This window comes from Podarcis cretensis (genome assembly GCF_951804945.1).
Source record: "Podarcis cretensis genome assembly, chromosome: 8".
Taxonomy (NCBI): Eukaryota; Metazoa; Chordata; class Lepidosauria; order Squamata; family Lacertidae; genus Podarcis; species Podarcis cretensis.
The window spans coordinates 7570612-7591395 of record NC_137177.1 but is presented as its reverse complement, the minus strand read 5'-3'; the positions used below and the strand labels follow the sequence as shown (position 1 = coordinate 7591395).

The window sequence follows — 20784 nt, the reverse complement described above, 5'->3', positions numbered from 1 at the left end:
AACTAGGCCTTGCAGCTGTTCCTTAAGCAGTAGTTCTGTGTACAGGGAAAATATTTGCCTCTGTAGCGTGAAGAGCTTCTAAATACCTGCAACAAGTGGCTGGTGTTAAAAACACGAGGTTTCCCGGGATCGGTCAGCAATCCAATAATAATAATAATAATAATAATAATAATAATAATAATACAGTGGTGCCCCGCAAGACGAACGCCTCGCAAGACGGAAAACCCGCTACACGAAAGGGTTTTCCGTTTTGGAGGCGCTTCGCAAAACGAATTTCCCTATGGGCTTGCTTCGCAAGACAAAAATGTCTTGCGAGTTCCTGCGTTTTTTTTTTCCTTTCCCCCCCCTTTTCCTAAGCCGCTAAGCCGCTTATCAGCTGATCCGCTGATAAGCCGCTTAACAGCTGATCGCTAAAAGCCGCTAAATCGCTAATAGCGCTAATCCGCTAAGTTGTCAATGGGCTTGCTTCGCAAGACGAAAAAACCGCTATACGAAGAGCCTCACGGAACGGATTAATTTCGTCTTGCGAGGCACCACTGTAATAATAATAATAATAATAATAATAATAATAAAATTATTTATACCCCGCCCATCTGGCTGGGCCTCCCCAGCAACTATGGGCGGTTTCCAACAAAATATTAAAATACAGTAACACATCAAACATTAAAAGCTTCCCTAAACTGGGCTGCCTTCAGATGTCTTCTAAAAGTCTGGTAGTTGTTCTTCTCTTTGACATCTGGTGGGAGGGCGTTCCACAGGGCGGGCGCCACCACCGAGAAGTCCCTCTGCCTGGTTCCCTGTAACTTGGCTTCTCACAGTGAGGAACCGCCAGAAGGCCCTCGGCGCTGGACCTCAGTGTCTGGATAGAACGATGGGGGTGGAGACGCTCCTTCAGATATACTGGACCGAGGCCATTTAGGGCTTTAAAGGTCAGCACCAACACTTTGAATTGTGCTCGGAAATGTACTGGGAGCCAATGTAGGACTTTCAAGACCGGTGTTATATAGTCTCAGTGGCCACTCGCAGTCACCAGTCTAGCTGCCGCGTTCTGGATTAATTGCAGTTTCCAGGTCACCTTCAAAGGTAGCCCCACATAGAGCGCATTGCAGTAGTCCAAGCGGGAGATAACCACTCTGGTGAGGCAGTCCGCAGGCAGGGAGGGTCTCAGCCTGTGTACCAGATGGAGCTGGTAAACAGCTACCCTGGACACAGATTTGACCTGTGCCTCCATGGACAGCTGTGAGTCCATGGACAGCTGTGCCATAAAAGAGTTTCTCCCTCCTTGATTTTTTTGGGGAACCACATGCGATTATTTCTCATGGGCAGCTACATTTCTGGCCCATTCCAACAAAAAAGTGGGAGGCATTTAAAAAAAGCCAAGGTGGCTGCATAAGGAACTTACAGGTGAGCTGGTACTTAAGAAGGGCACGTATAACAAATGGAAGAAAGGGGAAATCGCAAAGGAAGAGTATACATGAGTAGAGTAGGCTACAGCTGCAGGGAAAAGGTCAGACAGGCCAAATCTCAGAATGAGCTCAGGCTTATTAGAGAGGTTGGAAATAAGGTTTATTTGGCTCTGTTCGAAGCAAGAGGGAGAACATGCAAGTAGTAGGTCCTCTGTGGAGAAGAAGGAGAATTGCTGTTAGGTGATAAAGAGAAGGCGGATGTTATCTACTGAAGTTCTCACCCTGGGCCAGCAGGGGGATACTGTAGATGGTTTTCACTCAGGTCCACATATGCAAATAAGGGATTGAAAGTGACGTTCAATGATTGGATAGTTACAGAAAGTTGCTGCAGTTGCGTTGTACTGGAGCTCTATATAAGCAGGCTGGCTGAACCTTTCAGTTCAGTTCTGTCCTGGCCTGTGAATAAACAAAAGCTGTTTGAAGAATCGCTGTGTCGTCTGATATGTTCACCCACAACTTAACACTGGAACTGCTCAACACCTACTTTGCCTCTCCCTCCACTCAAAAGGAAAGCATTGCCCCAACCCTTATTGCAAAGTATTGGAAGACACAAGATTTACCCACTTTGGAAGAATGGCAGATGAAAGTGATGGACTATATGGAGTTGGCGGAGATGACTGGCAGAATCCGAGACCTGGGAGAGGAGCTGGTGGAAGAGGACTGGAAGAAATTTAAAGACTATCTACAGAAACAGTGTAAAATTTATGAATACTAAAATGATGTTGGATTGAAAATAAGTGGCATTAGTGATAAAGTTAGAAAGAGTATGCAAAAACGAATTGATGGATGAAAACATTTGAGTTGTGATATGTTAAGATACAAAGTTAAAGATGATAAATTGAAAGAGGGCAAGGATTTGCTGATTTGATTATGTAAATGGGAATAAAAAAAGGGGAGGTGTGAGGAGGTCAAGGAAACAAGGTAATGAACTTTAAAGTTAAAAAAAAGCAAAGAGGGATTTTTTATTTTTTATTTTTATTTACTTTTTGTTTTTTGTATCTTGTATTTTTCTGTTTTCTTTTTTCTTTTTCGCTGTATTTTGTCTGATTCTGTAAAATCTCAATAAATATTTATATATAAAAAAGGAAAGCATTGCCCCGCCTGGTGATGACAGAATAAATGATGTAAGGAGGGAGCTGCAGGCTAAGACTGGTTGGGACTGAACCTGGGAGCTTTCACATATAGAGCCATTGCTCTGCCCCTGAGCTACAGTCCTGCCCCACTCCCAGCTCACTCGGATACCCTTTACCACCAGGGTACACATTTTGCAGGGTATATAAGTAGGATAGCTGCACAGAGTTCAGGAGACAAGCAGGCTGTGTGTCAGGTCGAGGTGCTACTGGGCCGGGGCCGGGCTGACCTGTCGGGCAATGGATGTGTTTGTGAGTGTGTTTGTGTGAAGGGAGGAGTCGGTCATGTAACAGTGGTGCCCCGCAAGACGAACGCCTCACAAGACGGAAAACCCGCTAGACGAAAGGGTTTTCCGTTTTGGAGGTGCTTCGCAAAACGAATTTCCCTATGGGCTTGCTTTGCAAGACGAAAATGTCTTGCGAGTTCCTACGGGGTTTTTTTTCCTCTTCCCCCCCCTTTTCTGAGCCGCTTATCAGCTGATCCGCTAAGCCGATAAGCTGCTAAAAGCCGCTAATAGCGCTAATCCGCTAAGCCGTCAATGGGCTTGCTTCGCAAGACGAAAAAACCGCTAGACGAAGAGACTCGCGGAACGGATTAATTTCGTCTTGCGAGGCACCACTGTAATAACTCCCGTATCCAGCAGCGTCTGGACACAGAGGTTGCAGCAACACCTGATTGATTGAGTTTTTTTGTTTGTTTGTTTGTTTTAGAGCACAATTTTTATTAATTTAAAAAGACTACCGGCTTTTGGTACAGTTCCATGCAGTAGCTTCAATACAGGTGTACAGCAACAGACAATGTCATAAAGAACAAAGTTTAGTCAGTTAAAGGGAAAGATTGCAGGGGAGGGTTGTGGGGGTTTTTTTGTTTCTTGCAAGAGTAAGAAGAAAGCAAGATGAACTAGGGAATGTATCAAGTTGTTAAATCACAGTTCTCCAGAGCTTTTGCTTTAGTTTAAACAAAATTTAGGCAACCATACATTGTGACATTGTTACGGGAAATAAGGGAAAACACTATGGAAAACACCTGTTGAAAATTCTGACTGGAACCGATTGATTGAGTTGATGGACCTGTTGCATTTATCACTCAGCTTTGTTCCATGGAGCGTAAGAAGTCGTCGAGAGCCAGTGTGGTGTAGTGGTTAAGAGCGGTGGACTCGTAATCTGGTGAACCGGGTTCGCTTCCCCGCTCCTCCACATGCAGCTGCTGGGTGACCTTGGGCCAGTCACGTTTTCTGAAGTCTCTCAGCCCCACTCACCTCACAGAGTGTTTGTTGTGGGGGAGGAAGGGAAAAGGAGATTGTTAGCCGCTTTGAGACTCCTGAAGGGGAGTGAAAGGCAGGATTTCATAGAATCATAGAATCATAGAATAGAATCATAGAGTTGGAAGCGACCACAAGGGCCATCGAGTCCAACCCCCTGCCAAGCAGGAAACACCATCAGAGCACTCCTGACATATGGTTGTCAAGCCTCTGCTTAAAGACCTCCAAAGAAGGAGACTCCACCACACTCCTTGGCAGCAAATTCCACTGTCAAACAGCTCTTACTGTCAGGAAGTTCTTCCTAATGTTTAGGTGGAATCTTCTTTCTTGTAGTTTGGATCCATTGCTCCGTGTCCGCTTCTCTGGAGCAGCAGAAAACAACCTTTCTCCCTCCTCTATGTGACATCCTTTTATATATTTGAACATGGCTATCATATCACCCCTTAACCTCCTCTTCTCCAGGCTAAACATGCCCAGCTCCCTTAGCCGTTCCTCATAAGGCATCGTTTCCAGGCCTTTGACCATTTTGGTTGCCCTCCTCTGGACACGTTCCAGTTTGTCAGTGTCCTTCTTGAACTGTGGTGCCCAGAACTGGATATCAAATCCAAACTCCTCCTCCTCCTCCTCCTCCTCCTCCTCCTCCTCCTCCTCCTCCTCCTCTTCTTCTTCTTCTTCTTCTTCTTCTTCTTCTTCTTCTTCTTCTTCGTTCTTGTCTTCCCCCATGTTATCCTCGCAAAAATCCTGTGAGGGAGGTTTGGCTAAGAGTGAGCGTGGTGTCGTGGTTAGAGCAGAAGTTCCCAAATGGTGTGTCGTGACACATTAGTGTGTTGTGGGTGTGTTGCGTGAACGCTCTCCATACTCCTCCCAGGGCTGGAAAGGGGTTAGTTTAACCTCCGATTTGCTGGTAAAACTGAGTTACTGTGTCGTGAAATGATGCGTGTCTAAAAAGTGTGCCATCAGCCTGCAAAGGTTGGAAAGCTCTGGGTTAGAGTGTCAGACTAGGACCTGGGAGATGATTTCCAAAAGATCAAGGGGCATATGCAGCTACAAGTCCACATGTGTGGAGGAGCCCAGTTTCCCCACTAAAAACACCCCAAAACTATCGATAGCCTTATGTTCATCGACAACAAAAACTGATCTTGAAAATGTAACACCAAGCATTTGGGGAAATTTTGGCTCATCAAATTCCGGCCTGCATTGACACCCTAGGCTGCTTCTCCCCCTTAAAACCCAGCTCAAAACCCATATCTCAGCCTTCACCCGAGCTAGACATCTATTCAATGGCCATACAAAGTCATCACATACAGAGGTGAGCCATTGGTCCAAGTAGGCTGGTACTGTATTGTCTACTCTGTGACTGCTGGTAGCTCCAAGAGGTCACAACTAGAGGTTTTTTCCTGATCTGGTAACTGAAATCCTTTAACTGGGGTAGTGTTTGGGTTCTTTTGGATGTGAAAACATTGGCTCCCTCTCAAGAATCAATAGAGCCTGAATTGTGTGCAAATCTGCGTTTGCTTTTATTAATCTTTTTGTTCCATTTTCCTTTTCTACTGACCCCCTCTTCTCTTTCTCTCACCCATGTCTAAATTTAGATTGGCAGGGACTTGACTTTTGCCTTTGGTACCCTGTAAAGCTCCATATAATGGATGCGGGTGGCACTGTGGGTTAAACCACAGAGCCTAGGACTTGCCGATCAGAAGGTCGGCGGTTCGAATCCCCGTGACGGGGTGAGCTCCCGTTGCTCGGTCCCTGCTCCTGCCAACCTAGCAGTTCAAAAGCACGTCAAAGTGCAAGTAGATAAATAGGTACCGCTCCGGTGGGAAGGTAAACGGCGTTTCCGTGCGCTGCTCTGGTTTGCCAGAAGCAGATTAGTCATGCTGGCCACATGACCCAGAAGCTGTATGCCGGCTCCCTCGGCCAATAAAGCGAGATGAGCGCCGCAACCCCAGAGTCGGTCACAACTGGACCTAACGGTCAGGGGTCCCTTTACCTTTACCTTTAAGGCTCCATATACACAGATGAAACTGGCTGGTTAGTTCACAGTATGTGAAATTCTGCTTTCAGTAGATGGAATTCTGCTTCATCCCCTTTATTCATTCAACTTTTTATTTATTTATTTATTATTGTTTTTTATTAAATATTTTATTGGGTTACAAAAGCACATACATCGCCTCAATTTTCAGATCATGAAATCCTTCCTGCAGATCAGCTGTAATTGATGTGAGACTTTAACGTCTCACATTACAGCCATTGTTATCTGCGATTGTTGCTGTCATATTATCATGGAGGAGCCGAATGATGTTCAAAGAAGAACAGTCACAGCGTAAGGTTGGGGGAGAAGAGAGGATTCACTTTCCTTTTCGTTCTTAAAGTGGATGAGCACTTTAATCTACTTTAAATATTCAAATCACTTCGGGTATGCATGTGTTAATTGGCTTATCCATGCCAGAATGTCTGTGTTATCATCAACTGCTTTTTTGTGTGAATGGCAGTGCTCAGGGATGGGATTATCACCACCCCGCTTTTCTGCATTTTGCTTCCTCCTGATTTCCTCATAAAGAATTGTTTTGCTGGATCAGGCCTGTGACCAATCTAATCCAGCATCCTGTTTTCACAGTGGCCAACCATATGCCTGTAGGAAACCAGTAAGCAGAATTTGAACACAGGACCAACTCTCCCCTCCTGTGTTTTCTAACAACTGGGATTCAAAAGCATTGCTGCCGCCATTTGCAGAGACTGAGCGTCATCATTGGGGTTCAAAGCCACCCACAGCTCTCTCCTCCATGAATTTCTCCGGTCTTGTTTTAAAACCAAGGACACTCAGGTCTGGTTTTCCTGTGTGCCTGATTGAGATGCAGTTCATCGGTGAAATCTGCTATGATTAAATGGGCACAAGATGTTGGACATAATATTATGATGGCTGACTGGGAACAGTTATGGACCACGGGTATGAAATTCACGGCATGTAATGCCCTAAGAGAGAATTTAATGAAAATGATTTACAGGTGGTACATGACACCAGTCAAGCTTGCAAAAATTTATCATTTGCCCGAAAATAAATGTTGGAAATGTAATGAGACTGAAGGTACATTCTTTCACCTTTGGTGGACATGCCCAAGGATTAAGACATTCTGGGAGATGATTTATAATGAAATGAAAAAGGTATTTAAATATACCTTTCTGAAGAAACCAGAAGCCTTTCTTCTGGGCATGGTTGGCCAATTGGTGCCAAAGAAGGACAGAACTTTCTTTATGTATGCAACAACAGCGTCAAGAATACTCATAGCAAAGTACTGGAAGACACAAAATTTACCCACCCGGGAAGAATGGCAGATGAAGCTGATGGACTATATGGAATTGGCGGAAATGACTGGCAGAATCTGGGACCAGGGAGAAGAGTTGGTGGAACAAGATTGGAAAAAATTTAAAGATTATTTACAGAAATATTGTAAAATTAATGAATGCTAGAAAATGATGGAATGATGTTATATGGCTTTAGCAGAAATGTGATAAGGAACTAGGTACAGATAGATTGTTAATGTATTAAAGGGAAAAAATAAGGTTAGAACATGTTAAGATAAATTACAGGACAGGAAACAGAGGAAGATGGAAAGGAATTGCTGAAATAGTTATTTGAAGTGGAATACAAAAAGGGAGTTGTGAGGAGGTCACTGAAACAAGGGAATGGAAGATATGATTTTGAAATTACCGAAGGTGTTTTTAATTGTTTTGTTTGTTTTGTTAATTTAATGTTTTGTGTAGTGTTTTTGTTTTTGTGATGTATTGTAATTTTTTTTCTTTTTTTGTATTTTCTTTATTTCTTCTTTTATGTAATCTTTAAACTGTTAATAAATATTATTTTTTTAAAAAAAAGATTGAGATGCAGTTCATTTTTAGCCTTTTCGTCTTTCTTTTCCTAGATGGCCTCAGGTGGCTTCAGTAGCCTAGAGTGCCTTCCATCAGCTTCGGTTGGTGGCCCAGCTACGCCCCTATCTGGACAGGGATAGCCTCAATACTCTGGTAACCGCAAGGTTAGATTACTGCAACTCTTTATACGTAGGGCTGCCTCCGAAGACGGTTCAGAAACTTCAGCCGGTGCAGAATTCAGCGGCCAGGTCGCTCACCGGAGCAAGACGGTTTGAACACATGACGCCAATCCTGGTCCGACTGCACTGGCCGCCAATTAGTTTCCGGTCCCAATTCAAAGTGCTGGTTTTGACCAGTAAAGCCTTAAATGGCTCAGGACCGCAATAGCTCAAGGACCACCTCTTTCTATATGAACCTACCCAGACCCTGAGATCATGAGGCCCTCCTTCGTGTGCCTCCTTGAGAGGTCCAGAGGGTGGCAACACAAGAACGGGGCCTTCTCTGCAGTGGGTCCCTGTCTGTGCAATGCTCTCCCCAGGGAAGTTCGCCTGGCGCCTTCATTACACACCTTTAGGCCCCAGGCAGTAGCGTTCCTTTTTAACCAGGACTTTGGTTGATCTGATTTACATCCTATGCCCTTTTAAAATGTGTTCTTTGGGAGGGGGGCTATTGGGTTGTTGTTTTTATTTTTATAAGGTATGTTGTGGTTTTATATCTTGATTTTATTCTGTGAACCGCCCTGAGACCCCCGGGTATAGGGTGGTATATAAGCTCAATAAATAATAAACAAACAACAACAACAGATGCTCCCATCCACAGCAGCTGGCAGCCCTTGGTGGTCTGTTTCCTTGTTGTGCTGTCCATCTCCTTCCCATAATCCCTTGGGCATGTGCACAGGTATTTCTGTACCTGTGCCCCCCCCCGAAGTGTCCAAGACCAGATGCCACCAGATTGTCGTTGTTTAGTTTCTGTTAAGCCAATGGAGGTGTTGCACCAGGGGTGTTGCTGAAGGGTAAGGCAACCAATAGCTGCTAGCCAAAGGGCCTCTGTTCTTCCTTCACTTTTCCAGTTGCTGAAATTCACAGGGGAGATTTGCACTCACAGAATTTCCTTTTGGGGTGGGGATTGGGGGCAGCTGGTTGGCCACTGTGAGAACAAGATGCTAGACTAGGGTGGTCCAATCGAGCTCCAGGGCTCTTCTTCAGATGGGACACGTAGCCGCGCTAAAATTCTGATAAAAGTCACCTTGCAGAAGACCACGCTATTAATATTTGAAGTCCTAATGTACGTACATGGGATGCAGGTGGCGCTGTGGTCTAAACCACAGAGCCTAGGGCTTGCTGATCAGAAGGTCGGCGGTTCAAATCCCCGTGAAGGAGTGAACTCTCGTTGCTCGGTCCCTGCTCCTGCCAACCTAGCAGTTCGAAAGCACGTCAAAGTGCAAGTAGATAAATAGGTACCGCTCCAGTGGGAAGGTAAACGGTGTTTCCGTGCGCTGCTCTGGTTCGCCAGAAGCGGCTTAGTCATGCTGGCCACATGACCTGGAAGCTGTCTGTGGACAAACGCTGGCTCCCTCGGCCTATAGAGCGAGATGAGCGCCGCAACCCCAGTCATCCATGACTGGACCTAACAGTCAGGGGTACCTTTAGGTAAAGGTAAAGGGACCCCTGTGTTGAATGGGCACTTTAAAATGTGAAGGTTCATTACTGTTTCACAAGTTGTGTATGTCTTTAAGAGCCAGGGCCAAGGCAGATATCGAGACCCAGTTTTACAGCTGTGAAACATAGCAGGTGCTGCTGAGTTGTATTGATTAAGCTGTGTCAGCAATTGGGTGTAGTATATAAGGAGCAGCACCTAGCTTTCCCATTACCCTGGGGGATGGGTTGGTGGTTTGGTTTGTTGTTGATGTATTTAGTGTATAAGGAGTTTTTGTTTTTGTTTTTAAAACCTTGTTTAAGTTATTTTTGAGTCCCCTTTTAATGCATGGTCTCCCCAGCAGGCTCTCTGCAGCGCTGCTGAACTGTAAATAGCCAACACCCTGACCATTAGGTCCAGTCGTGGCCGACTCTGGGATTGTGGCGCTCATCTCGCTTTACTGGCCAAGGGAGCCGGCGTACAGCTTCCGGGTCATGTGGCCAGCATGACTAAGCCCCTTCTGGCGAACCAGAGCAGCGCACAGAAATGCCGTTTACCTTCCCGCCAGAGCGGTACCTATTTATATACTTGCACTTTGACGTGCTTTCAAACTGCTAGGTGGGCAGGAGCAGGGACCGAGCAACGGGAGCTCACCCCGTCGCGGGGATTTGAACCGCTGACCTTCTGATCGGCAAGTCCTAGGCTATGTGGTTTAACCCATGTACAGCCTCCAAAGTAAAACCCACCCACGCCGATGCTTACAGATCTTGAGAGACCTGCTCCTCCAAACTGGGCTGCTAAAATCCCAGGTTGCCTTGATGTGAAAGCTGGTGGAAACAGACATGTTTCCCTTGGTGTGGAGGCCAGCAGAGACAAAATGGCAAGCTTTGCGTTCAGGTGAGGAGCAAACCGGAGGAGGCATGTAGAGGTCACCAACCCAACCACCACCACACATGGCAAACTGCTTATTCCCCCGCCCCCCACAAAAAGGAGCTACTGTGCTTCCACACCAGTTATGATTGTGTGTAATAGGTTGTTTTTAAAGTGTGTTTTCATGATGTCATGTGGACAGCGTGCAAAAACTTGGCACATGTGAGCAGCACAGTATTCCACTATAAATCTGAACCTGGAAGCGCCAGCAATGCATCTGATGAAGTTCACAAAAGCTTGTGCCGTAAGAAGTGTGTTGTTCATCTTCCAGGTAGGAGAAGTGATCAGCATTTTCCAACGTTACACCATCGAGATGGATTTGCGGTGCTGCAGAGGGGTTATTTTGTAGTTATCTTTCCACAAGAGCCGACGTTGATGCCAAAATCCAGCATCGCCTAAGCTCTGCGAACGCGGCTATGAAGTGCAGGGAAACCAAAATGCTGGTTTACAAAGCTATTGTACAGTGGTACCTTGGGTTACAAACACTTTGGGTTACAGACTCTGCTAACCCGGAAGTAGTACCTCGGGTTAAGAACTTTGCCCCAGGATGAGAACAGAAAGCGCACTAGTGGCATGGCAGCAGCAGGAGGCCCCATTAGCTAAAGTGGTACCTCAGGTTAAGAACAGTTTCAGGTTAAGAACGGACCTCCGGAATGAATTAAGTTCATAACCAGAGGTATCACTGTATTACCAACCCTACTGTATGCTTGTGAAACATGGACCACTTATAAACACCATCTCCAACTCCTCAAAAGACTCCATCAACGGAGTCTCCGAAAAATTTTACACATCACTTGGGAAGACAGGTGAACTCACTCCAGTGTACTGGGAGAAGCAAAGATCACTAGTGTGTCTTCAACATCAATTTTGCTGAACTGGTCATGTTGTGTGGATGCCTGATTATCATCTTCCAAAGAAAAAAAATGGAAAGTGTAATCCTGGTCAGAAAACAAGCTTTAAAGATTGTCTCAAGGCAAATCTAAAAAAAAGTACAGTGGTACCTCGCAAGACGAATGCCTCATAAGACGAAAAACTCGTAAAACGAAAGAGTTTTTCGTTTTTTGAGTTGCTTCGCAAGACGGATTTTCCTATGGGCTTGCTTCGCAAGACGAAAACGTCTTGCAAGTTTGTTTCCTTTGTCTTGCAAGTTTGTTTCCTTTTTCTTAAAACCGTGCATTCACTTCGAGGAGCAACTCATAGCACGCGGTGTGGTAACCTTTTTTGAGGTTTTTGAAGACTTTGGTGATTTTTGAAGCTTTTCCAAAGTCCGTGCTTCGCAGGACGAAAAAATCGCAAGACGAAAAAACTCGTGGAACGAATTAATTTCGTCTTGCGAGGCACCACTGTAGTATAAACACTGACAACTGGGAAACACTGGCCTGCGAGCGCTCCAGTTGGAGAACAGCTTTTACTAAAGGTATCATGGGCTTTGAAGATGCTCAAACTCAGGATGTAAGGGAGAAACGTGCTAAGAGGAAGGCACGCTTGGCAAACCCTCACCATGATCAACTCCCACCTGGGAACCAATGTCCCCACTGTGGAAGGACGTGTGGATCCAGAATTGGCCTCCACAGTCACTTACGGTAAGGTAAAGGTAAAGGTACCCCTGCCCGTACGGGCCAGTCGTGTCCGACTCTAGGGTTGTACGCCCATCTCACTTAAGAGGCCGGGGGCCAGCGCTGTCCGGAGACACTTCCGGGTCACGTGGCCAGCGTGACAAAGCTGCTCTAGTGAGCCAGCACCAGCGCAGCACACGGAAACGCCGTTTACCTTCCCGCTATAAAGCGGTACCTATTTATCTACTTAGGGGTGCTTTCGAACTGCTATGTGGGCAGGAGCTGGGACCGAAAGACAGGAGCTCACCCCGCCATGGGGATTCGAACCGCCGACCATGCGATCGGCAAGTCCTAGGCACTGAGGTTTTACCCACAGCGCCACCCGCGTCCCTAGTCACTTACGGACTCACTGTTAAAACCATGTTTATGGAAGACAATCTTACTCGGCTACAAGTGCTCGCCAAAGAAATAAATAAAAGTAGGTGTGTCACACAAATGCTCCATTTGTCCTGGATGCTTGAGTTGCGATTCCTGCCTTTTGGGTCCGCCAGCTGTTTTTGGACTACAGTTCCCATCATCCCTGACTACTGGTCTTGCTAGCTAGGAATGATGGGAATTGTAGTCCCAAACATCTGGAGGTCCTGAGTTTGCCTATGCCTGATTTAAACAGTCACCCTTAACCAACTACAGCTCCCAGAATCCTTTGGAAGAAGCCACGACCGCTTAAAGTGATATGATACTGCTTTAAAGTCTATAGTGCAGACGGGACCTTTGGATTATTATTTTTTAGCAGAATACGCTACCAACACACAAACTACGTGCAATAACCAAGAACGGTGGTAGTAGTAAATGGGGGAAAAAAAGATAATCAAGTTTATTGACAGAGACGAGTAAAAGAAATACAAATAAAAAACAAATTTTAACATTCTCTCTTTCCCCTCCCCCCGGTCTTTAATGTGGGAATCCAAACTGCCCCTGTCCTCTCTGCTTCTCTCTCCCCCCCCCAAAAAAAAATCATGATTGCAACACAAATACAAGGTTGGCAGAACCATCTGCCCATGAGTGAAACCGATATAAAACTAGTTAGCTTCACTGCACCTTAAGTCATATACCGGTGGATGTTGGCCAACCCTTCCATGAAAACTCACTGATGTAAGACTACCTTTTTATGGAACACAAACCCCCCCTCCACCCCCCAAATCCCTCCATTCAGAGCTGGTCATAATCTGCTCAGGAGAATACTGCCCAGTCTCTGCAATGTTTTAATCTTAGTTGGGGCTAGGAATTAAAATCCAAACAGGGGTGTGTGTCACTCTGTCATTTTGCCATTTGCCAATTCAGGGATCTCTCCTGAGTGGCCTTTTAAAAAAAAAATGCTCTTTTTTATTTTTGGTGTGCATGCTTAAAATCTTTTGGTATGAAAAAATACCCTCCGCCCTCTCCAGCAACAACAACAAAAATCTACACAAGAGGCACTTCTTCCATTTCCATCTCTCCCGATCACCCCCTAGTTTTCTAGACCACCTCCCCACACCCTGACCCCCCCCCAATATATGATTCCCACACGCTTTCCTGCCTCCCGCCTGCCCGCCCTGTTCCTGCCCAGAATGAGACAAGTGTCCAAACTGGCTAGTTACAGAAATCTGGGACTCTATGTAAAACTGCACAGATTTAGAAACTGTCCTATATACACAATGTCCGGGGAGGGGGGGGCGGGGCGCTGGAAGAAACAGATGAGCTGGTGGAGATACTTGTGGGTGGGATGGGGTGGGAATGGGGCACAGCACCCAGGATTAAAGGACGCCCACAAAGATTTCAGGGTTGCAAGGCTGTTTGGTCCGGGAGCGAGAGGAAGAGCAGGCTATCCACCAGAGGGGAATGTGTTTCAGTGGAGATCTGTTGCGTGTGTCAAAATAAAAATAAAAAAAATTCCTTCCAGTAGCACATTAAAGACCAACTAAGTTAGTTCTTGGTATGAGCTTTCGTGTGCATGCACACTTCTTCAGATACACATCAGATACACATTTTCGTGCATGCACACAAAAGCTCATACCAAGAACTAACTTAGTTGGTCTTTAAGGTGCTACTTGAAGGAATTTTTTTATTTTGTTTTGACTATGGCAGACCAACACGGCTACCTATCTGTAACTGTTGTGTGTGTGTGTTGGCTGGGACACTTAGACTTCTACAAACCCATCTTCACACCTATCCAGGCATGGGCTAAAGACCCTGGCTTGGGGCTTGATTCCAGAGGGCTCAATGCTGCCTACACGGACTGGCAGTGCTTCTCTGCTGTCAGGGATTGAAGCGTCAACATTCTGCATGCAAAGCCGGTGAGCTACGGCCCTTCCCGAAGGATTGCCCTTCCATGCAATCGAAATGCCCCCTCCGTGTTTTACAAACAGCCTCTCTCTGAAGACCAAGTCCGGGGCCTAAGGCTCTCGCCTTCATGCCCTGCTTGTGAATTTCCCAGAAGCCTCCGGTGGACAGCAACAAAGTGCTAGGCTAAGTGGACCATTGGCCTCAGAGTCTGGTGGCAATTCCTAGGTGCTCCAGCAATAACCAGGTAGCAGAGATTCGCTCGTAAGGCGGGAGTTGGCACATGCGCCCACTAGGCGCATGCCTAGCTCCCATGCCACCTCCTTAGCTGACAACCACACAGCCACATTCCTGAAAATCGGGTTCAGCCCTCTGCAGTGTGGCTGCTCAGAGTCCTGCCTCCCTCCCTGCCCCCCCCCCGACTGTCCTGAACTCGCACTCGCCTCCTAGCGGCTGGGGAAGTCCCTGAAACACATTAACGAGAGATGCCAACTGCTGTGCGATTTGCCCCACCCCTTTCGAAGACACCCCGATTCCGACGCTGCCATATTCTTTCCCCCTGCCCTCCCGTTTAAAGAGACCCCCCCTCCCCGCAAATCAACACCCACCCCGCCCTTCCCAGACCCTCGTAGTAGGTTACATAGATGTGGCTTCATATATAAGCTTGCTATGGAAATATTATTTAAAAAATAGATTTATGTACAATGATCGCCCCAGTCCACGGCTGGCTGAAGAGGATGTCAGGCGGGGAATAAGTTACTAATTCCAGTCACTGCCACGGCGGGTGGGAGAGGGTTTCGAAGGGGTGCGCAGGCATCCCACGACCCAGCGGCTGCCCCCCTCCCTATTCAGGGATCACGCTCCTTTTTTACTTTAACGTCTCCGGCTAAGATGGTGGCGATCTCCCCCTGCATGAAGGCCCAGGGGACGTTGGAGCCCACCAGGGGGCATTTCTCACCGCTGGGGCAATACACCTCTCCCGCGGCTCCCTGGGCTTTAATGAAATCCCGGGAGCAAGGGAAACAGAACTTGTGCCCGGGCACCGAGGGACACTGGACAAAGTGGGTATCCTCCAGGCGCTCGTGGCAGATGGTGCAACACAGAGGGGCGCTGCTGGCAGCCCCCGAGGAATCGGGGGCGCTCTGCGTACCGCTGGGCTCAACTCCCCCGGAAGAGTGGGCCCCGGAGGAGGAAGAGGAGGAGGTGGTGGTCGTCGCTGGTCCCGGCTCGCCGTTTCGCGGGACCAGGCGGTGTTGCCCTGAGGCGGCGGGCGACGCTGGGCTGGCGCTGTTCTGCCGGGCGGTGGTGGAGTGGACCGGGTTGGCTTCCTTGGTCCCCAGGGTGTCGGCCACGTTCTTGAGGGCCGTGATGGGCGAGGGGTCGTTCCGCAAGGAGCCTTCGGGCAAGGGCCCCTGGCCAGCCGAGGCGGGCAGGTGGGCCATGCTTGACGGATACAGGCTGCCCGACCCCTGGGGCAGCCAGTGCTGCCTCTGCTGTTGCTCCTCGCCGGTCAGCTTGCCGGCTAGCTCCCCCTCCGGCTCGGGAGAGGCCTTGCGCCGCCTCATGACAGCCCGCGACGGGGGCACGGCCCTCAGCAACAGGCTGGGCGGCATTGCGCAGTTGCCGTCCAGGAACTGCTGGGGCAGGGCGTCGTGTGCCGGGGCCTCTCGGAAAAAGCGCACGCCTTCGGTGAAGAGCTCTCCGAGGAGGCGCCAGTCTCCGGTGCTGTGGCGCTTCTCGTACTCCAGGTACTTGTATCCGGACGAGATGACCTTTCCCGGGTCCTTGAGGCAGTCCTGGAACATCTGCTTGGCCACTCCGAGGACCCCGGCATAGACGCTGCCCGAGCCGCACGGGTACTCTGTGAACAGCTTCATCTCGTACTCATAGCCGGGCCGGGGCGCGGCGTCGAAGGCAAAGATCCTCCCCACCAGCGCGTGGTCCTTCTTGAAGCGCACGTTGAAGGGCGCGCAGCCGTACAGCGCCAGCAGCTGCTCGCGCACCGCCTTGGGCTTGCCGTGCCACTCCTCGGCCCGCCCGCGCATGGCTTCGTTCAGCTCTGCCAGGCACTCGGCGTTGCGCTGCTTCTCCTTCTCGTAGTCGGCGTAGGCCGCCCTCGCCGGCTTGGCCAGCTCTCCCAAGATGGGCGACGCCATGGCCAGAGAGGCCGGCCGGCCCCCCAGGCCCGACACGGCGGCCAACAGGCCCTGGGGGGCTCCCATCAGCCCCTGGGGCACCAGGCTGGGCGGCACGGGGCCGATCAGCGCCCTCCTGGCCGTGGGGCTCTGCCGGCTGCCCTCGCCCTCCTCGGAGGCACGTGCCAGGCCGTTGGGCAGGCGGGGGCTGAGGGTGTAGTCGCCGCCTCCTCCTCCTCCGCCGCCTGAAAGGCGTCCCCGCTCGTATCTCTCCAGGGCCCCTGCGGCGGCGCCTTCCTTGGCGTGTTTGGAGCCCTGTGGCCCCGGAGATCTCCCTTCTTGCAGGACGTGGTTCCTCTTGAGCTGCCTGGCCGTCTCGATGAGGAACTCGATGCGGTCGGCGCCTTCGAAATTGACGCATCCGCGGCACACGGCCTCGCTGAAGTCCCAGATCATGGCCCACGGCATCTTGGGCAGGTCGCACAAGTAGCACCATTGTCTGCGGGACGTCTGCACCGAAGACATCTTGGCGCCCCTCTGTCTGGCCGCCGCGCAGCAGACCCGGGATGGCGGCCTTGCCTGCCGGGGGGGGTGGGGGGTGGAAGTGGGGGGGGGGATCGAGGCTGGAGCTTTGGATCTGTTGGGGGGGGGATCGGTGCCTTGTTTGCACCTGTGCGCGCGAAGTGCAAAGGGGGAGGGCGAGGAGATCCAGTCCGGGAAGAAGAAGAGGAGGAGGGGAAGACGAAGAGAGGGGTGGAAATATATAAAAAAAAAGCGGTGGTGGGGAGGGGGGAAATTCCCCTCTCTCGCCTGCCCTCTTACATGGAGAAACTTACATAACTCCGCTGCAAGGCCTGCTGGGAGATGTAGTCTTGCAGCCCAGCGGGAAATTTGGGGGCGGAGTGGGGAGGGGGGGCGCGCAAGGAAGGGATCTGCGGCTGAGCCCATGCATCAGCGGGGAAAGAGATCTTTGCAAGCGGTGCGCATCGTGGAGACTGTTTAGGCCTGGATCTCTTCCCCGCTGGCCTCCAGGCATTTTAAAACCTAAGCATCTTAAAAATCTCTAACCCGTTTTTCCTGGCGTGCGCTTCCGCGCGGTGGAATCCGATTGCAAGCGCCACAGCTGCGTTTTCTGCAACAAACTTGCCGCAGAAAAACCATTGCTGTTATTTAAAGCCAAGACTGAAACAACCTAATATATTCATCTGGTTTATATTGCAATAAAAGATCTGTCACTTTGATAGGTCTTATTTGCAGCAAAACAAAAACCTTGTTGTGCGACAGTCCCCTGGACTTGCCCCATCTCTTATAGGACTCTTCTGGGTTTTTATTTTGTCCCCATGGTATTCCAGGATCTGAAAGGATTCCAGTTATGCCATTGACGGGGTCGTTTAAGGTTAGGTTGGCAAGCTTTCAAATCGCACAGAATTCTTCTCCAGGGTGAATTCCAGGGACATGCTTTCAATCCCCTCCAGCTATAAAGCTGCACAAATACAACCAGCTACGTACATCCGATTCGTTCCTGGTAATATATTTAATTGGGTTGCTCTATGGACAAGCTACGGTCAGCACCAAGAACAGACACACAATCGATTGAGAAAGCAGCTTTGATTATTCTGCGTGTACAACTGGTCTGAAGTTGGAAGACTCAGGTTGCATGGGATCAGTCTTCAGGTGGAAAGGCCATAATGATGGAGAGATGCTCACCTGCCACTACTCCACAGAGCCCCGGGGAGCTGGCACACTCACCCAGATGCCCATTGGGCAGATGCGGGGTTGGACTAGAATAGATGACCCTGTGGAACGCCCTCCCACCAGATGTCAAAGAGAAAAATAACCACCAAACTTTTAGAAGACATCTAAAGGCAGCCCTGTTTAGGGAAGCTTTTAATGTTGAATAGGTGATTGTATTTTAGTGTTTTGTTGGAAGCCGCCCAGGGTGGCTGGGAGACCCAGCCAGATGGGTGGGGTATAAATAATAAATAATAATTATTATTATTATAACCCAGGCGCCTGACTTTTACCTTCACCAGAGTTTGGAAAAAGCCCAATTAATTGCACCTGCCCTCCATTGGGATAATAAAATCCAGCCACATCCATGTCCCCCCCCCCGATTCTCTTCCTACACTGTTTCTCCCCCACCCCTCTTTCTTCCCAGGAAATGGAGGAACGAGGCCCTAAAGGGTTAATTCAGCTTTCGTGTGCCCAGGAAGTGGAAACTACGTTTCCCGAGATGCAGTGCGCCTCAGAAGCCCGGATGCTGTTGCGCATTTCCTGGTGCCCCCCCCTCCCCGCTTTCCTGTTTCTGCTCTGCGAGTCGCCCTCCCTCCTTGTGCAGAGGATCATAGGTCCGCTTGAGGGGGGTGCAGAGGGGGGGTTCCCGACGGACGGAGCAGAAAATTAAAAAAGACAGGAGAAAGTGCAAAGCTCGCAGCCCAGGGGCGTACGTGTGATGGGCACCTTGCAAAGCAACAGATGGGCGAGGGTGTGAAATTGGAAATAGGTGGAATCATTGCATTGCAGGGGGTTGGACTAGATGACCCTGGGGTCCCTTTCCGATTCCAACTCTACGATTCTGTATGATTGCTCCCCGCTAAAAACGAAGATCATGGCCACTGGTCCCATCACCTCCTGGCAAATAGAAGGGGAAGAAATGGAGGCAGTGAGAGATTTTACTTTCATGGGCTCCGTGATCACTGCAGATGGTGACAGCAGCCACGAAATTAAAAGGCGCCTGCTTCTTGGGAGAAAAGCAATGACAAACCTAGACAGCATCTTAAAAAGCAGAGACATCACCTTGCCAACAAAGGTCCGTATAGTTAAAGCTATGGTTTTCCCAGTAGTGATGTATGAAAGTGAGAGCAGCTGGACCATAAAGAAGGCTGATCGCCGAAGAATGGATGCTTTTGAATTCTGGTGCTGGAGGAGACTCTTGAGAGTCCCATGCACTGCAAGAAGATCAAACCTCTCCATTCTGAAGGAAATCAGCCCTGAGTGCTCACTGGAAGGACAGATCCTGAAGCTGAGGCTCCAATACTTTGGCCACCACATGAGAAGAGAAGACTCCCTGGAGAAGACCCTGATGTTGAGAAAGATGGAGGGCACAAGGAGAAGGGGACGACAGAGGACGAGATGGTTGGACAGTGTTCTCGAAGGTACCAGCATGAGTTTGACCCAACTGCGGGAGGCAGTGGAAGACAGGCGTGCCTGGCGTTCTCTGGTCCATGGGGTCACGAAGAGTCGGACACGACTAAACGACTAAACAACAACAACAATCCTAGAGAAAGGAGCTGACAACATGGCCTTGCTCTGTGACTTTCTGTGTTACCCTGTAAGCTTCAGATATTTTTTTGGGTGTGAGGGATTGGGACAGGAAGCAAAATGGACTCAGATTGCCTGTTACTGCACTTTGGTATCAATATCCAGAGGAAAGGTGTTCACACAAACACACAGAATCATAGAATCATAGAATCATCGAGTTGGAAGAGACCACAAGGGCCATCGAGTCCAACACCCTGCCAAGCAGGAAACACCATCAGAGCACTCCTGACATATGGTTGTCAAGCCTCTGCTTAAAGACCTCCAAAGAAGGAGACTCCACCACACTCCTTGGCAGCAAATTCCACTGTCAAACAGCTCTTACTGTCAGGAAGTTCTTCCTAATGTTTAGGTGGAATCTTCTTTCTTGTAGTTTGGAACCATTGCTCCGTGTCCGCTTCTCTGGAGCAGCAGAAAACAACCTTTCTCCCTCCTCTATGTGACATCCTTTTATATATTTGAACATGGCTATCATATCACCCCTTAACCTCCTCTTCTCCAGGCTAAACATGCCCAGCTCCCTTAGCCGTTCCTCACAAGGCATCGTTTCCAGGCCTTTGACCATTTTGGTTGCCCTCCTCTGGACACGTTCCAGTTTTGTCAGTGTCCTTCTTGAACTGTGGTGCCCAGAACTGGACACATGCAAGTTGACTACGCGCCTGCCGTGGGGAGGGGGTTTCCAGTGAACGGCAGTGACTGTAAATGGACAGCCAGCCTAACAGATGTGGAGGCTAAGGAACGAGAATCATGTTTTTGACCACCAGGCATCTCTCTGCCGGTCGAGTGAAGAGTTCTGTGTAACTCAGAAGCCTGCAGATTTCCACACCAGCCCCAAACGAGTGTGCATTATACTTAAAACCTGGCCAATAAAAGGAAGAAAAAAAGTCGCACGGGTCAGTGGATGGAAAGCTGAACGTGCATTTGACAGACCGGAATTGTGCCACGTCCGCGTCGTCCGTTTAAAGCACCTGGTTTCACCCAAAGAATTCTGGGAGCTGTAGTTCCACCCCACCCAGCCACAGCTCCTGGCCCCCTTAATAAACTACAGCTCCCAGGATTCTCTGGAGGAGCCACTAGGGTGACTCTGTGACTTCGTCCGGTAAACCTCATCTCCCATACCTGCCAAGTGTTCCGGAAGAAACAGGACACCCCGTTTTCCCCCGTGT

The 20784-nt window shown here is 49.0% G+C and overlaps 1 protein-coding gene across 1 annotated transcript; it reads right to left on the bottom strand.

Moving 5' to 3' along the window:
* Positions 1-12698: 12698 nt before the first annotated feature.
* On the bottom strand, positions 12699-17181 carry IRF2BP1 (interferon regulatory factor 2 binding protein 1). The gene has a single exon (XM_079985423.1). It carries the CDS (start codon positions 16823-16825, stop codon positions 15014-15016), a length of 1812 nt encoding a protein of 603 aa, XP_079841549.1. The 5' UTR covers positions 16826-17181; the 3' UTR covers positions 12699-15013.
* Between the last annotated feature and the right edge of the window lie 3603 nt (positions 17182-20784).